General features: G+C 41.0%; 1 protein-coding gene across 8 annotated transcripts in view; it reads right to left on the minus strand.

The window, feature by feature from the left end:
- The window catches only part of CSGALNACT1 (chondroitin sulfate N-acetylgalactosaminyltransferase 1), a 339,639-nt gene that overhangs the window by 14,384 nt on the left and 307,519 nt on the right, over positions 1–17,736 (minus strand). For all 8 annotated transcript variants that reach the window (XM_042934688.1, XM_042934686.1, XM_042934685.1 and 5 more), the window contains 2 exons: positions 15,925–16,026; positions 212–390 (listed from right to left, as the gene is read on the minus strand). In XM_042934688.1, coding sequence (XP_042790622.1) covers positions 212–390; positions 15,925–16,026 — 281 coding nt within the window. The remainder of the gene's footprint in view (positions 1–211; positions 391–15,924; positions 16,027–17,736) is intronic.

The following is a 17,736-nucleotide window of genomic DNA, read 5'->3' on the forward strand; positions in this document are numbered from 1 at the left end:
AGTCCCAGAATTATGGTAGCTGACAGGCCCACACCATGACATCAAAGGAGAAATTAAACCAGATGATTTTGCTTTTTCTTGGTCATTGGATAAAATCGGGCCAATTCAGAAGCAGGACATCAGAGGGAACTATGAAGAGAATGAGTGTGTGACAGAGCTGAAGGCCACCCTGGGGGAGAGAAAGGGAAGAGCCAACTCCAGATCCCCATACCTGGCTGTGTGTTCAGCCTGCATGTATTGAGGAATTCGGAGGTGAAGTAGATATCAACGTCACAGAAAAAGAGAAGGACGTTGCTTCCTTTCCAGAAGCGGGCTCCAACATCAAGTCCCTTTCCTCGAGAAAATTCTCCATTCAGTTGGATGAAGGTAAAGTTCCTGAAGTTGGCAGCTCTAAAAGGAAAGACCAGACACAGTCACTCATGCGCTCATGCACCAGGCAGACAGAACCCCCTTGGAAAACACGTGACCAGGGCCCACCCACATTTTGCCACCTATCTTTTGTAACCCTGCAGGCACAGAGACTACCCAAGAAGATACAGAATGACCGAGACTCACTGGAAACTCACTGAGATTAAAGGTACCAAGAATACTTAGTGAAGTTGTAACTTATGTTTTCTTTCTCTAGCAATTCTCCCATTATGAAAACTGTACTGTTATGGCTAATGGATATTCTTTGTGATAAAGAAAACTTGAACAAGTGGAGACTAGGTCAACAGAACCCAGGGCAATCTCCATGCTTCCTGAACCACCTAATGAAACCACTGGGCCAAAGAAATAAAATCACATTGGAATGGCCCCACCTACCATATGTATGCAACTCCAGAGACCAGGCATGATGGTCTTGATGTGGATCTATCCCCAAACAGGCTTAAACCTGGACTCCTTCCCCACCTTTAGGTAAAGCAAGAGAGCATGGAAGGGAAAATGACAGACTTGGATTCAGATCACCAGGGCTGTCCCAACCCTGGCTCTCCTATAGATTAATTCTGTGATCTAGGCAAACCCATTAATTTCCTGGAAGTGCAGTTGCCTCATCTGCAAAATGGGAATAATAACACCCACCTTAACTATCTCACAGAGTGATTAGTTAGATAAACACTGCCAAGAATCTAAAGCAGTATGTAAACATGAGCAATTGCTATCATTAGCACAGGTGAGGATTCGCAGGCCTGTGGTAGTAAAGCCAAGACATTTCTTCACTTGGCTGTTCTTTCCCAAGGATATCAGAAGCTTCTGAAATGGGGCATGTCTTTTTTTTTTTTATTTTTTTTTAACGTTTATTCATTTTTGAGAGCTAGAGAGAGACAGGGTGTGAGCAGGGGAGGGTCAGAGAGAGAGGGAGACACAGAATCCGAAGCAGGCTCCAGGCTCTGAGCTTTCAGCACAGAGCCTAACACGGGGCTCTAACTCACGAACCGTGAGATCATGACCTGAGCCAAAGTTGGACGGATGCTCAACCGACTGAGCCACTCAGGTGCTCCTGAAATGGGGAATGTCTTAAGCAGAAATTCCAGGAAATCATGTTGTACCTAGAGGGACAGGGATTGTTTTCTGCCAGATAGAACTAGAAAACTACTTTGAGTCCTAACCCTGTGTGTGCAGGGGCCTGGCATTTGGCAAATCTCCCTTTTCCTGCTCACACGGGCCTTCTTTTCATAATGGTTCCTCTCCTTCCACAGCCTGACTCTTCCCTCTACCCATTCCTAACTTCTCCCTAATCATTTTTTTTTTTTTTTTTTTGAGAAAGAGAGAGAGAGCATAAGCTGGGGAGAGGGACATTGGGAGACCAAGAGAGAATCCCAAGCAGGCTCCATGCTCAGTGCATAGCCTGACACAGGGCTTGATCCCACAACCCTGGGATCATGACCTGAGCCAAAATCAAGAGTTGGATGCTCAACAAACTAAGCCTCCCAGGTGCCCCACTTGTCTCTAATCTTGATGTATTCAAAACAAATACAAAAAAGCCATTTCCATTTGAAAGTTTGTATTCCAAGTAACCATCTAGGGTAAAGGTCATCACAAATATAGAATCAGAAACTTTTCCAATGCTAAGTTGTACTTGTATCTGGTAATTTAATCAGTAGAACTAGTCGTGCTACTCCTTCCTTATCATCTTCTTTCAGATCTGGGAGTGAGCTTGGTTTTTTATCTCTGGAATCTGTGGGCCCAACTTCACCTAAGTCCAAAGCCAGACACACTTTTCAGATTTAGATCAAGGCAGGAGGACTGGTGACTGGAAGAGCACTGGTGGCTGAGTCAGTAACCTGGATCGAGGGCCTAGAACCGTACTCGCCCCCAACAGGGGTTCCACATATGTTTGTGATTAAAGGTGTGAACAGAGGAATGACTCTAATCCTAGCTCTGCCTCTAATCTATTTGGGGGAAGTCATTTTACTTCTTTTGCCTTAGTTTCCTCATTGCGACTTGATGGTTACAGAGCCCAGAGGGTCCTTTCCACTCTAAAATTCTGTTTTCCTGAGATCCTGCCTTCAGTCCAGCACTGCTCTACCTTTGGAGGGATTCTCCCGGTAGATGGCCCCAGTTCATATTTTCTGTGAGTAGCACTGATGTTATGCTCCAAAGCCTCTTCAGGACCTATCCTGGCCCTAGCTAGGACAATGCCACCTACTTGTTGCAAAGATGTGCAGGTGGAGTGAGGCCCCTGCAGTCCTGCTCACATCTCCTGGAGCTTTCTACAGCCCAGCTCCTGTAAGGCAAGCTCAACCCACTTCCCTCTGCCCTAAGTAGGAGGTTTTCAGGAAAGTTTTACCCTGGGGAGGTGCCTAGATTTTTCCCTCTTCCTCTAAGGGAGTCTCCTGCCAGTTCTCATAGGACTTATCCACACCCAGGGGCTCATCTTTTTTCTAACAGCCAGTAGTGGGTCTTTTTCTTGATTTGTCTCAAGGCTCATACTGTTTGGGATCCTCCCAGACTGCAGGGATATCTGTTAGCTAATTGGCAGAGCAGGGAGGACTGGCATGTCCTTGAGCAGAGCCTTCCTTATTCAGCTTGTTTCTGACTCATAATTCAGGTACCTCCTCCAGGAGGTTTTCCAGGATCTATCATTTGAGAGTTCAAGTATAAAAATGCTTTATATTTGAACAACAGCAAGCAACTTTCACCAAAGGAAGAGAAATGCTGCTCCTTAACATGTTGTGTTAAAGGAACTGCTGACTTTCCTCCTTGAACAGCGTCCATTGTATATATATATCAAATTTTTACAAAAGTTAAGTCACTTTGAATACTTAAATAAGAACACATGGCAGGGGTACCTAGCTGGCTCAGTCAGTGGAGTGTGTGACTCTTGATCTTGGGGTTGTGAGTTGGAGCCCCACGTTGGGTGTAGAGATTAAAAAAAATAAAATCTTAGAAAAAAAAAAGAACACAAGGCAGCATTAGAAACAGAGGTAACCGCATTAACTACATGACAGGACTGAGTGAATGGTAGAGACAGATGAGTGCCACAAATTTCAAGGAGAAAGTGGTAATTTGAAGTATGCACTTACCCAATATGTAACTTAAACTAGTTTGTTCTGCCTCCAAATTTCCCAAACCCTGCTTCCAGCTGCTGTGCTGCAGCAGAGGGCAGAGGAGGGAGGAAGATGGGGGTTGGGAGCTTGTCTGTCACTCACAGCCACTAGGAAAAGGGGTGGGGAGAACACTGGGCCTAGTGTTTGAAATGACCTTTGTTTGGAAGAACTTTTTTGAAAAGTCTTAAAACATCAGCTTCTATGCTTCAATGTGCTGCCTCTAGAGAAAGAATTCAGGAAAACGGATGCCAAGGGACCCTCCATATGGCCCTAATGTAAAAGACAATCTGCTTCCTTTCTCTTCATTCAACCTCTCTACAAGGATGAGATGATCCACATTATGTCCACAGCACTACCCAATCTGAAAATGCACTTCAAAGCCACTCTCAGTGTGTCTACAGGCCATGCAGAAAGCTGTAGGGCATGGCACTCGGCTCTGTCCACTCACTGTCCACACAGCAGCCCCTATGCTCCATGTGGGCAGGTACCCATATGGTACCAGCAACCTCTGCTTCCCTGAACCCTCATCCCCGCAAAGAACCCTGCCCCACCCACCTCTGCCTGGCTGCCTCATCCACCATGACCAGCACTGACCAGCAGCGTTGTTACTATCAGCCTCACAGTGTTGGCTCTGCACTGAAGGCCTGAACCAGGGAGCTGGACATGAGTGCAACAAGGAGGCAGCATGGGACAGAGTCATCTGTGGCCTGGGAGGCACCATCAGCCAGTCATGGGTATTAGAGAAGGCCCAAGGCTAACTGTCATCCATCTGTGGTTCCCAGCATGTCTGCCAGGTTACTGAGCTCAGCTATGAGTCTGTCTGGAGCTGGGTAATAGTACGGTCCTTCCTCCTGATCACTCATCCAAAATACTTATAATTGCCCAATGTCTGGAGGAACCCTTTGCTCTCCTCTTGCTGTCAAGAAGGGCCTCTGATAATTAACAAAGAAATTCTCTACTAACAAAGGGGGCTGAACTGGAAACACCAGAAAAAGAATCAGAACAACTTCACTTTCCCTCTCTTCCAGAACAGAGAGATTAACACATTGTCAAACCTCTGGGCCTGGAAGCGGACACCCTCTTCTCATCTCAAACTCATCAGCACCAGCTCCAGAACACAGAGCACAACGAGATGAAGAGAAATTGGCTTCTTCGAGATAACCAGGCCCCTCCTTCAATGCATCCCATATCTTTACTCGGGGTGGGGGGGGGGTGGGGGGACTTGCTCATAGGCCAGAGCACTCCTGCTCAACAGTGTATGAAATAGTGTATTAAGAGGCAGTGAGGCCATGCAAAAGCAAGGACACATTTCAACACAAAACACTGATTCACCCCAGTGGGGTCTAGCAGTGGGTTTGGGAATGTGCACAACACAGCCATGAGACTATAACCCAAAAACGCAGAACACAGAAGTGCACAGGCAAGGACCCTGTTTTGTCCTCTTTCCACAACCCCCCACCACACAGTGAGCAGCCAGAAGATGGTCATTGATGGTGCACCATGGCTGGGGCCTCCTGCCTCTGGAATACACTTCTTCCATCCACTCCAGAGAAAACCCCACTCAGTCTTCACAACCTGAGTCAAGTGTCACTACCTCTTATGCCTTGCTGCAAACTGAAGTGCCCTCTCTGGGCTCCCATGCACTTTGCCCAGTTCTCCATCTGTCCTGTGCCCAGTGCCTTCTTGTGTCTTTGCCTATATAGACACATACTTGATGACCTCACCACTCTAAGTTCTTGGTGGGCAGGGAATGCATTTTTTTTTTTACACCTTCCGAGATGATCTGGCAGTATACGGTAAGTGGCACACAGAGGTAGGGACATGGTGGGTGATCAAGAAGCATCAGATAAATCAAGGGATGAATCCATGGGAAAACCTTAGGTATATCTCAGACCTGTCACTGTTGGAGAGCACTGCCCAGATTCCTCCTTCTTCCCTCAGGTGGGTCCTGGTTTAGCCCCCACACGTCATCAGAAAGAGTTTCCAACCAACAGATTCCAAAGGACAGGCACAAACCCATCCTTTTAGAAAGATGACAAATATGTAAATAACAAAGAGAGCTGAGAAAAATAAGATACAATTTGGTTTGAAATATTTAATTTATCCATATAAGGAAATGTAGTATTTAGTGGTACACACAAAGTAATGGCCTGGTAAGAAAAATGGGCATCTTTCATGGTAGAGTGAGGGCACTAAATTCTATGCCATGTAATTTCCTACTAAGAATCAGAATATGCAGTTCCGAAAGGCCACATGATTACTCACAATTATTCTTTCTTCTTTTCTTCTTGAATTGTATTATTGATTGATGAAACTCTCAAGTCTCTCATTCAATTCTCTTCTTTTATAGAATAAGTTTGGTGCACAGGGACTCCTCCAAGTTATATACAATCATTCTTTTAGAGGTTACAATGACCTCAGAAAGCTACTGTTTCTACTGGAGATTTAATTTCTCTAATTGACTTACATTTCCCAGAATTGCTGGATTGAAAATGATAAAAGATCTTGTTGCCTAATATGATTTACTCTCATACAGACTTCTTCCCACCATTACAAGAAAATTCTCTTAATGTGGCACTTCCCACAATAGCCCTTCATTAAAAAATACTTTAAAAATTTACACAAAAACTAGTATTATATTCAATGTATAACTTGAAATTTAAATCTAACAGCTCTAAATATTGAAATTGCTTATGAGTTCTACTTAATGAAAACATTCAAATATGGTCAAGAATTTAAAACTAAACATACTCTCGGGCAGCTTTTCTACATTTTTTCTAGATTCTAAGCTTATACAAGTCAGCTGATACAACTCTATTTTAGCAAATTTCTTTTGAAAAGATAAACAAAATGGACAAACATTTAGCTAGACTACCTAGGAAAGATTTAAGAGACATTACTCAAATTAATAAACAAAAGAGGAGACATTACAACTAATACCACAGAAACACAAAATATCACGAGACTACTGTGAATAATTATATGCCAACAAATTAGATAACTTAGAAGAAATAGATAAATTCCTAGAAACATACAACTTACCAAGAATGAATCATAAAGTAATAGAATATCGGAACAGATCAATAATAAGCAAGGAGACTGAATCAGTAATCAAACATCTCCGACAAATAAAAGCCTCAGGACCAGATGGCTTCATGAGTAAATACTACCAAACATCTAAAGATGAATTAATACCAATCCTTCTCAAACTCTCCCAAAATATTGCAGAGGAAGGAATAGTTCCAAACTCATTTTATAAGTCCAGCATTACTCTAATACTCAAGCCAGACAAGGGCATGACATGAAAAGAAAATTACAGGCCAATATCCCTGATGAACACAGATGCAAAAATTCTCAAATAAAATATTGGAAAACCAGATTCAATACATTAAAAGGATGATACGTAATGAGCAAGTGGGATGCATCCCTGGGATGCAAGGATGGTTCAACACCTGCAAATTAATAAACATGGTACACCACATTAACAGAATGAAGGATAAAAATCATCTAATCATTTCAACAGATGCAGAAAAAAACATTTAACAAAATTCAACATCATTTCATGATAAAAACTCTGAACAAATTAGGTACAGAAGGAACATACCTCAGCATAATAAAGGCCATATATGACACACCTACAACTAACACTATACTCAACAGTGACAAGTTAAAAGCCTTTCCTCTAAGATCAGGAACAAGACAAATAACAAGACCACTCTTACTCAACATAGTATAGAAATGCTAGCCCTAGCAACTTGTCAAGGGAAAGAAATTAAAGGCATCCAAATCAGAAAGAAAGGAGTAAAATTATCTGTTTGTAGATAACATGATCTTACACATAAAAACACTAACCAAAGGCGTGCCTGGGTGGCTCAGTCAGTTAAACCTCTGACTTCAGCTCAGGTTGTGATCTCATGGTTCATGAGTTCAAGTCCCGCGTTGGGCTCTGTGCTGACAGCTTGGAGCCTGGAGCCTGCTATGGATTCTGTGTCTCTCTCGCTCTCTGCCCCTCCCGCATCTACTTTCTCTCTCTCTCTCACTCTCTCTCTTTCTCACAAATAAGCAAACATTAAAAAAAAAAAAATCCTAACCACGTCACCAAAAAAACTGTTAGAACTAATGAATTCAGTAATGTTTCACAATACAAAATAACATAATATCAGTTTGTGTTTCTATATACAATGAAAGAGAAACTAAAGTAATCACATTTACAATAGCATCAAAAATAATAACATAAAAAGTAGTGAATTACTGACACATGCTACAGTGTGGATGAACCTTGAAAACACCATTGTAAGTTAAGAAGACAGACACAAAAGATCATATATTATAGGATTCCATTATATGAAATATCCAGAATAAGTAAATCCCTATTTTATCAAATGCTTTTTCTGTGTGTATAGAGATGGCCATGCAGTTTAGTGTATTACATTGATTGATTCTTCTATGTTGAGTCAACCCTGCATTCTTGGGATAAATTTCACTTAATCATGGTGTATAATCCTTTTTATATGTTGGATACAGTTTGCTAGTATTTTGTGAGGATTTCGGCACCCTATACTTATAAGGGATATTGGTCTGCAGTTTTCTTCTCTTATGATGTCTTTACTTGTTTAAGGCATCATAGACCTCATAGAATGAGTTGGGAAGTGTTCTCTCTTGTAAATTCTGAAAGTCTGTGAAGCATTGGTATTAATTTGTTCTTTAATGACTGGTAGAAATCAGCAGTGAAGACATCTGGGCCTGGCCTTTTCTTTAGGGAAAGTTTTCTGATTCCTATTTAAATCCATTTACATGTTCTAAGTCTAGTCAGATTTTCTTTCTGAAGAAATACTTAATTTTGACAGCATACAAAACATCGTCCTCCATTCCCTCTCCCCTCCTTGGTGTTGTATTAAAATGACATCTTTACGTACTGTGTCTATCTAATACAGGTAGATGATCCTTCTTTATGCAGTTAACTTTTAAATCAGATAGGAGAAAAGAGTTATAAACAAAAAAATACATTTATACAATACTGTATTGTATTTCCCTATGTAGTTACTTTTACTGGAACTCTTCATTTCTTCACAAGGATTCGAGTTTGTCTAGTGTCCTTTCATTTCAGTCCTAAGGACTCCTTTTCATATTTCTTGTAGGGCAGGTTTGCTAGTGATGAAGTCTCTAGTTCTTGTTTATCTGAGGATGTCTTAATTTCCCCTTCATTTCTGATGAATGGTTCTGCTGAATATAGAATTCTTGGTTGAGTGTTTTTTTTTTTTTTTTTTTTTTTTTTAACGTTTATTTATTTTTGAGACAGAGAGAGACAGAGCATGAACGGGGGAGGGTCAGAGAGAGGGAGACACAGAATCTGAAACAGGCTCCAGGCTCTGAGCTGTCAGCACAGAGCCCGACGCGGGGCTCGAACTCACAGACCGCGAGATCATGACCTGAGCTGAAGTCGGCCGCTTAACCGACTGAGCCACCCAGGCGCCCCTTGGTTGAGTGTTTTTATTCCAGCACTTTGAATATGCCATCCCACTGTCTGGCCTCCATTGTTTCTGACAAGAAATCAGTCATTGCTCTTATTAAGAATTCCTTGGAACCAATTAGTGCTTCACTCTTGCCACTTACAAGATTCTTTCTCTCTTTGTCTTTGTCTTTCAACTGTTTGCTTATGATATATTTACTGTGTGTTTCTTTAAATTTTCCTATTTGGAGTTTTTGAGCTTTTTAAATGTATAGATTCATGTTTTTCATTAAATTTGGGAAGTTTGGGGCCATTATTTCTCCAAATATTTTTTCTGCCTCTTTATCTCTCTCCTCTCCTCTGGGGCTCCCACTATGTCTATTTTGGCATGCTTGATGGTATCTTATAAGTCTTCATTCTTTTTTATTTTTGTTTCTCAAACCTAAGCATATCAATTAACCTATCTTAAAGTCCACAGATTCTTTCTTCTGCCTGTTCAAAACATGCTCAGCACCCCTTAGTGAATTTTTCATTTTAGTTATTGTACTTTATCAGTTCCAGAATTTCTATTTGGTTCTTCTTTAGAAGTTCTATTTCTATTTGGTAAGACATAGTTCTAATTGGAATGACTTGGTTCTCATAGTTATCATTAGTTCTTTAAACATGGTTTCTTTTAATTCTTTGAACATATTTAATACAGATGTTTTAAAGTCTTTGTCCAGTAAGTCCAACACCTGGGCTTCCTCAGGGACAATTTCTAATAATTGATTTTTTTTTCCTGTGCATGAGCCATACTTTTTGTTTATTTGCATACCTCATAATTTTTTGTTTAAAACTTAACATTTTAAATAATGTAACCCTGGAAATCAGAATCAACTCCTTTCTCAGGGTTTGTTGCTGTTGTTCTCTGTTGTTGTTACTTGTTTAGTGACTTTCCTGAACTAATTCTGTAAAGTCTGCATTCTTTGTTGTGTGTGACCACTTAGTGGTAAGCTAATGACTAGAGAGAGATTTCTTTAAATGCCTAGAACCAATAAGTCTCCAAATATTCGCCAATGGATATTGTGTACACGTTGGGGCATGCTATCAACATTCAACTAGGTAGTTGACAGCTTATCTTTGCCTTTATGTGCTTCTTGCACAAAGTCTCAAGGTCCACCAGAGGTGAAAGGTTAGGGCCTGTTCACATCTTTCCTAAGTATGAGCAGAGCCCTAGATGTGTGCATGGCCTTCTAGATTCTCAGGAATGTATTTGAGCTTTTCAAAGCCCCAGTGGAGATCTCACTCCTCAGCCTCACCTTTTACGCTTTTTGGTTAATCTGTTGTTTGCCTAAACTCTTATCTACCACACCTCAGGCAGCCACAAAATTACAGACTTCCTATAACTGTGTTTTGGAGGAAAGGCTTTTTTCCACTGGGAGAGCTCTGAATCAGGTCAAATAAAGACAACCTTGTGAATAGAGACTTCCAGAGAATTCCAGACAGGTCAGACCATAACATTTCTCTGGGAATGATGCTTTAAAGGAGCTCCTGTCCCATTGTGGCCCCTGGTGGCTGCCAGGCTGTGGTTCTTGCTGTGCTTGTGAGTTATTGGATTTCAAGGCTACCAAAGAGCCAAGGAGAAGGTGGGAATAAGGCAAATTAAAGCTGCACAAAAATTCAGTCATTTTTCTTGGATAAACATTTTCCAGATTATTGCAAGTTTTGTTTAATTTCTAGAGTTCTTACAAAGTTGATTCTGACCATTTTTAGCCATTTTCTCATTTTTTTATGAAAAGCATTTGCACAAGTTTTTATTCTACCATTTTTGGTGACATCACCTTTCTTTAACTGTTGAATTATATTTCATTTTATAAACAATATCATTTAATTTTTTTCATAATATATTTTCCTACCATTTTTATTTGAAAAAATTTCAAACCTTCACAAATATAACAATATATAAGTATCCACATATCTTTCACCTAGGTTTACCAAGTGTTAACATCCTGCCTGCCTTCCTGCCTGCCTACCTGCTTTGAACGATTTGAGGGTTAGTTGCAGATATGGTGACAACTTTACCCTTGAAGAGAAGTATCTCCCAAGAACCAGGCCACTCTCCTTTATAACATTATAACAATATAATAATCACACTCAGGAAATTTAACATTATTACAATAATATACTCTATATGCTATGTTCACATCCCCCAAAGAACAATTTAGAACACCTAATACAGGCACATCTCCAAAAAGAGCAGAATTGGTACCAAGAAGAATCATACTTAGACCCTCTTGCAAATGCCAGGAATGGAATGGCCACAGGCCTGAGATGCTGCCTTAATATGTGAGGTGCTTCCCAGGGTTCAAGATTCCTTATCTTCTTGGGAAGTGTTTGCTGTGTTGTTTTTTTGATTTTAGCAAATGATATAGTATCTTAAAATTCCTTAGGGAAAAATTAAAGCAAAGCAACAATTCTCAAATTTAAGAAACAAATCAAAAGAAAACAAACCAGAATAAAACCTTTCTCCCCAATTTTCTTCTGGGATGTCCTGATAAAAATCACATCCTTGAGGGGATGTGTCAAACAAACCTTTTCAAAGAGGCACGAAATGATGACACACACCATAGTAAGGCAGGTCCCTGACAACACACAGGAAAAAAAAAAACCCCTTTTATGTCACATACTTGCAATGACAGGGAAGTGTCTCATTTCTAGTACTTTGATCTCAGATATAATACCTCTGAGAGATGCCTTTGTATCCTTATGATTGGACAAAGATGAAGTTGCAATGTAGAAAATGTTAACTCATGCCAGTTTTTTTTTTTTTAATTTCCTAATACACAGCTCCAAGCAAATGTCTACCTAGGCCAGCAAAGTGTGGGCCATGGACTACCCAAATCAGCATCACATGTGGGGTTGTTCATTGCCAAGTGTTCATTACCAAGCTTCTTCATCTCAGGCCTACTGACTCAAAATTTCTGAAGCTGGATCTCAGGAATCTTCATTTTATTTCTTTTTTTATTATTTTTTTTTTTAATTTTTTTTTTCAACATTTTTTATTTATTTTTGGGACAGAGAGAGACAGAGCATGAACGGGGGAGGGGCAGAGAGAGAGGGAGACACAGAATCGGAAACAGGCTCCAGGCTCCGAGCCATCAGCCCAGAGCCCGACGCGGGGCTCGAACTCACGGACCGCGAGATCGTGACCTGGCTGAAGTCGGACGCTTAACCGACTGCGCCACCCAGGCGCCCCGGGAATCTTCATTTTAAAAAGCACCCTAGGTTATTCCCAAAGCACATTTCTATTTGAGAAAAATTAAGCTAGGCTTTAATCTGAGATTAACTGCAATTAAGATGGAAAACTCTATGGAAAAAGAATCAGATATTGAGAAACTGATTTGTACTGTTATCTATGGAAGTAGCTTTTTAAAAGCTGCTAATATTTTGACTACAACCCTTACAAAGGAGTATGTTATACATCATGACACAGTAGACACACACACACACACACTTTATAGTGTTCTAAAACAATATTTATCCTTACTTCTTGTAATGCACTTTGATATTTTTACCCTATTCTATTCCAATGTTTTAAAAACACTGGACATAACCCACTAAAGCTTTTTCACAACCCTCTAATGAATCACAAACTGCAGTTTCCAAAACACTGATCTACAGCCATCAATGGAAATGTAAAGCTCAACCAAGAAAGCATAAATCTAGAGACAGAGTACAAACATGGCATGAGTCGAACTAGATTTTTAAAAGATATTCTAAATATATACATACATTTAGCTGCATTTAGAACAGTTTAATCACAATGCTGGTATCCTAATGAAGTAAAATATCATTTAGGCTGATTTCAACTCTTATTATTTTCAGTTGACAATTGTGGGTTTCAGAAGGAAATAAACTGGAGTAAAAATTTGGTGCAATGTTAAGCCTGTGAGTACCAGTAGTTAACGGATGAGGTTCAGATCCTGGCTCTCCCATGTGGTAGGGATGGCAGCCTGAGGAATGACCTCTCCAAGCCTCAGTTTCTTCTTCTACGAAATGTGGCTAATGACAGCATCTGTGTCATAAGGTTGCTGTGAATATTAAATAATTCATGTAAATAATAATGGTTATTATTATTCAAATATAAGATGCATTTTGCCATCTTAAAAGAATGAAAAATTACATCTAAATAGGGCTTATTATACAAGCTTTCATATAGTTTACTAAGAATACAAATATACTGTGTACCTGGCATTGCCCTTCTCTTGATGAACAAACACTGAATGTTTTCTGACTATGACTCCATGTTAGGTTCCAGAGTTACAAAGAGCCACGTGATATGGTACATATGGTACTACTTACTAAGCAGCTGATAGTCTATAGTTAGGACAAAAGAAAGAAATGTGAATACCCAAATCATATGCCAAGTGCCAAACAGAAGAGATGCTGACAGGGAGTGTAGTCTGAGTTCAGAGAGAGGACTGGTCAGGAAGAGCTCTAGAAGTGGGCACTCAGGGGTGGGGTGGGGATAAAAGAGTAGGGGTCTGAGTGCATAGAAAGGAGGATGGAGAGAATTCCAAGTAGAAGACAATAATGGGAGCCAAGACGAAGGGGCGAACCACACCTCCCAGTTTAGATGGGGACAGTAAGTCATCAAGACAAGGTTAGAAATTAAAGCCAGATTGGGTAGGAGGCTCGGGCAATAGGTGATTAGGGAGAGTGATCTGGAAGGCGGTGTGGTGGTACTGCCCTGTTAAAGTCAACTCAAGCTGGCTGCGGAGGGTGGGGCATCCTATGGGAGGTTGTCTGATGAAAGCAACACCGGGAGGGGGTAGGACCCACCACATCAACCTTGCAGATATCCCCAGTTAGCACATCAACACAGAAAATCAGAGAACATCAACACAGAAAAATAGGGTTCCAATTAATTTCTCTAGAGTTTCCATAGCACGGCTTTAAAGCACTGATGGACTCAGTCTCTAGCACAAAGTTCTCAGTTATGGATAGATTACTCACTTGGAATTTTCCAAAACTTTAAGTAAACCGTCCCTACCACTGAAATGATTCTACTTTTCTTGTTCAGATTCTATTCATTCTTTGCTCACCAAGCAACCTTCTGACCAAGTATTCACCTTGCCAGGTAATTTGATAGAGAGAAGAACGCCTTAATAATAAGAGTCATTAAGCATTCCAGTCACTAGAAAGGGTATCTCCCATAACAACATCAAAACTGGCCTTCCACTTATCCATCAGATTTATGTCAATTTTGTTATACTAATCAGCAAATTGTCCTTTAATGTGCTCAGAAGGTGACAGACCCAGTTTTGACTGCACTTTACAGTCACCTGGATAACTACTTAAAAATACCTTGGACTGGGACAGCTGGCTGCAATTAAGGCCTCTCCTGGGCAGCCCCTGGGGTGGCCCACCGCTTTCTCAAACAATGACTCTCAATCCTGGCTATGTGTTAGAAGCAACTTGGAAACTTGAAAAAAAAAAAAAAGATCCATGCCCAGGAATGGATACTTCCAGAGATGTTAAAACCTATCCACTAGGCAGAGGACGTGAATTCTAATAATCCATGCACCTCATTCTGAAGCAGAGATGAAAAGGATACTGAAATACATTGGAGTCGAGAGATTTCTATTTTACTTACATGTCAGATAATCAGTTATTCTACTCTCTTTGATCGCCCTTCCACAGGGGCCTAGCTTTTAAGCTGTTACTGGTTTCAAACTCTGAATTCCATACTGCTTTAGAACAGAGGTCAGCAAACTTTTTCTATAAGGGAGTGGAGAGTAAGAGTTTAGGGTTTGCAAGTCATACTGTTTCTGTCACAACTACTCAACTCCACGGTTATAGCACAAAAACAGACATAAATAATATGTAAACAAAGAAGCATGCCTGCATTGCAATACAACTTTATTTACAGAAACAAGAGATGGACGAAATTTGACCAGTGGACTGCTTTAGAACGTTTGAGTTATTATAATTAGCATTCTGATCTTGTGCCATTAATACAAAATTAGTAACAAAGTATGAAAATAAATACAAAAAGTGCTCTCAATTTGTAATCTTATCTGTGGACTATCATCCTCTTCCCATTTACCAGAAACTTAAAACAGGGGGCCCTGTTTATATTTAGACCATATGGAGTTCTTCAGACTATTTCTGCTTCTGAGTACTGCTGACCACCCTCCAAGCTTCACTTATGGAGAAACCACCCACCTGATTACTCAAGTGAGGTCTGCAGTCCTCCACAACAAACCAGAAGGGAGTGTGGCTGTACCATTCTGGCCTCCTCACTAGTAGAAAATGCCCGAGATATTTATTAAATACTTGTCCATTTATTTGGGTAGGGAAAAAGTCCATCTGGGATGCTTTCATTTATTCCCCCATACAATTGATCAGTGAAGTACAAAAATACAAGCCTAAGTCTAAAGTTTTGTGTTAGATAATTTCTGTTCAGCTGAATAGGCTTAACCAATGATCCTGTCCTAGCCATCACTCCTGACTTCCCCCTAATCTCTCAATATGCATAATGAATGAAAGTCAACAGGGTGAGACCATTTGCTAAGTGGATGAAACTGGAGCACGGATAGCACTCAGCTGGAGCTCGCTACACACATATGGCATCCCTCATTCCCACTCTGTGACATCAAGTTCCCAGATCAGCAATGCTGAGATGACATCCAGTCATGCAGAATCTCCAGGAAGCCTGTGGCCCCATCCTTACAGCTCAGGGAAGTTTATCTCAATTGTCAAAGTTAATGCCCTGCACAGCGGGGACCAGCATCAGGTGGGGTGGTCTCCCGGGGAAGGAGGGTGCACAGCTGGCAAACATTCAATCCCCCAGTTGACCCACAGTGTTAAGGAAAACAAAACTGAAGCAGAAGTTCAATCCTTAGATGTATGTCTCTGAGCTCAGTTACTATGAGTCCTTATGACAGTTCACATGGTACTTACTTGGAAGTGTTTTCAAGTATTCCTTTGACCTCATTCATTTCTTCCTTCCCAAAGTAAACAACTGTGAGATGAATTCTCCCATCCTGTTGGATGCACATCTCCCTAGAAAACAAAACACATGTATGTCTGGTCCTGTGTTCACAATAACAGGCAAGGTCCAAACAAATACCTGTTTTGTAAAGTGCAAAAGGTTCTCAAAGTAAACTGAGTGAACTACCGAAAGAGCAGAGATGGGTCAGCAAGCCATTTCTGGCTGGCCATCACAATTACCTGTATTGATATGTATCTTACGGAGAAAACAATGAAATTTATTTATTTTTTTTAAATTTTTTTAACGTTTATTTATTTTTGAGGCAGAGAGAGACACAGCATGAACGGGGGGGGGGGGGCAGAGAGAGAGGGAGACACAGAATCGGAAGCAAGCTCCAGGCTCTGAGCCATCAGCCCAGAGCCCGACGCGGGGCTTGAACTCACGGACCGCGAGATCGTGACCTGAGCTGAAGTCGGACGTTTAACCGACTGAGCCACCCAGGCGCCCCGAAAACAATGAAATTTAAACGTGCAGATCTAGTAAATGAAACTCAGACACAAGAGGCCACAGGTCTGATCTGCCACAGGCTTAGCCCATCGGGGTCACCTAATGTCATGGAAAGGTCACTGGAGCCTTATTACCCTTCTTTGCCGTAAGAAGTCTATGAAGTACAGAAGACATAAACATAGATTCCATTTTACAGATGAGAAAGCTAAAATCCAGAGAAGGTGAGACAAGAATCCTTGTCTATGAGCTTTCCTGCGTGTGCCAAACACAAACAGTCTTCAAGACTGAATGAGCAAAGGTAAAAGATTCTTTCATGTAGGGCTCCAGAAACCTTTCTTCACACCTCAAGGGAATGACCAGGCTGGAGCGCAGCTGCTCTGTGCACCTTCCCTGGGTCGCACCTTCCCGAGCACCCACAATCACCTGCACTACTTCCCTGTCTCTCCTCCCTGTGACCAATTGTCCCAGGTACTTGGCACCTCAGGCTCCAGGGTCCCGACAGCCCTCTTTGGGCCAGGCTTCTGGCTCTGGACTGGTCTAGACCTACTTTCTCCACCAAAGCTTATTTATTTGCCTATGTCCTGCTCTCTAAATGGTAACACCTAGCTAATCTGGTAAGATACTCCGCTGAGGGTTTACTGCATATACAATTGTAATATGTGCATAAATTAGGTATGTGTATATGAACATATGTGTGTATATGTGTAAGTACATGTGTGTAAATATGTGTGTACATGTATGTGTACACATATATGTGTGTGCACAGTTTAAATAAGAGTTTTCTGGAAGCAAATTAATGAAAGATTCTACTGGTTGAATATTTTGTGATATTTTGACATTTTGCATGTCCTTCCTTTTTATTCCGTTTGTCTCTATATTCACTACTTTCCTTAACCCCCCAAACAACAGTCCACATAACAGCTTTCTGAAAATCCCTGAGCTCTAACTGCAGAGGCTAATTTATTCAACGTTTTGTTTTTTTGTTTGTTTTTTTTTATAATGCCATCAAAAAGGAGTGACTGCCTCGCTGGGAGAAATCCAAAGATGTAGGAGATCTGGTTCCTCTGCTCAACATGCTTGGGAAATAAAATGAACTCAAATAAAATAATGACACCTCATGGCACAAATAACAAGGAGACAGTTCAGAAAACACAGCAAATCCTATCAGCTGGAATGGCTGGGGCCTGAAGGAGGGTTAGGGTAGAGGAAGAGAAGAGGAAGAAGAGAATCCCAGATGGAAGAAATATCAGGGAAGATGATATTGACCCGAGGCT

Source organism: Panthera leo, chromosome B1, assembly GCF_018350215.1.
Source record: "Panthera leo isolate Ple1 chromosome B1, P.leo_Ple1_pat1.1, whole genome shotgun sequence".
Classification (NCBI taxonomy): domain Eukaryota; kingdom Metazoa; phylum Chordata; class Mammalia; order Carnivora; family Felidae; genus Panthera; species Panthera leo.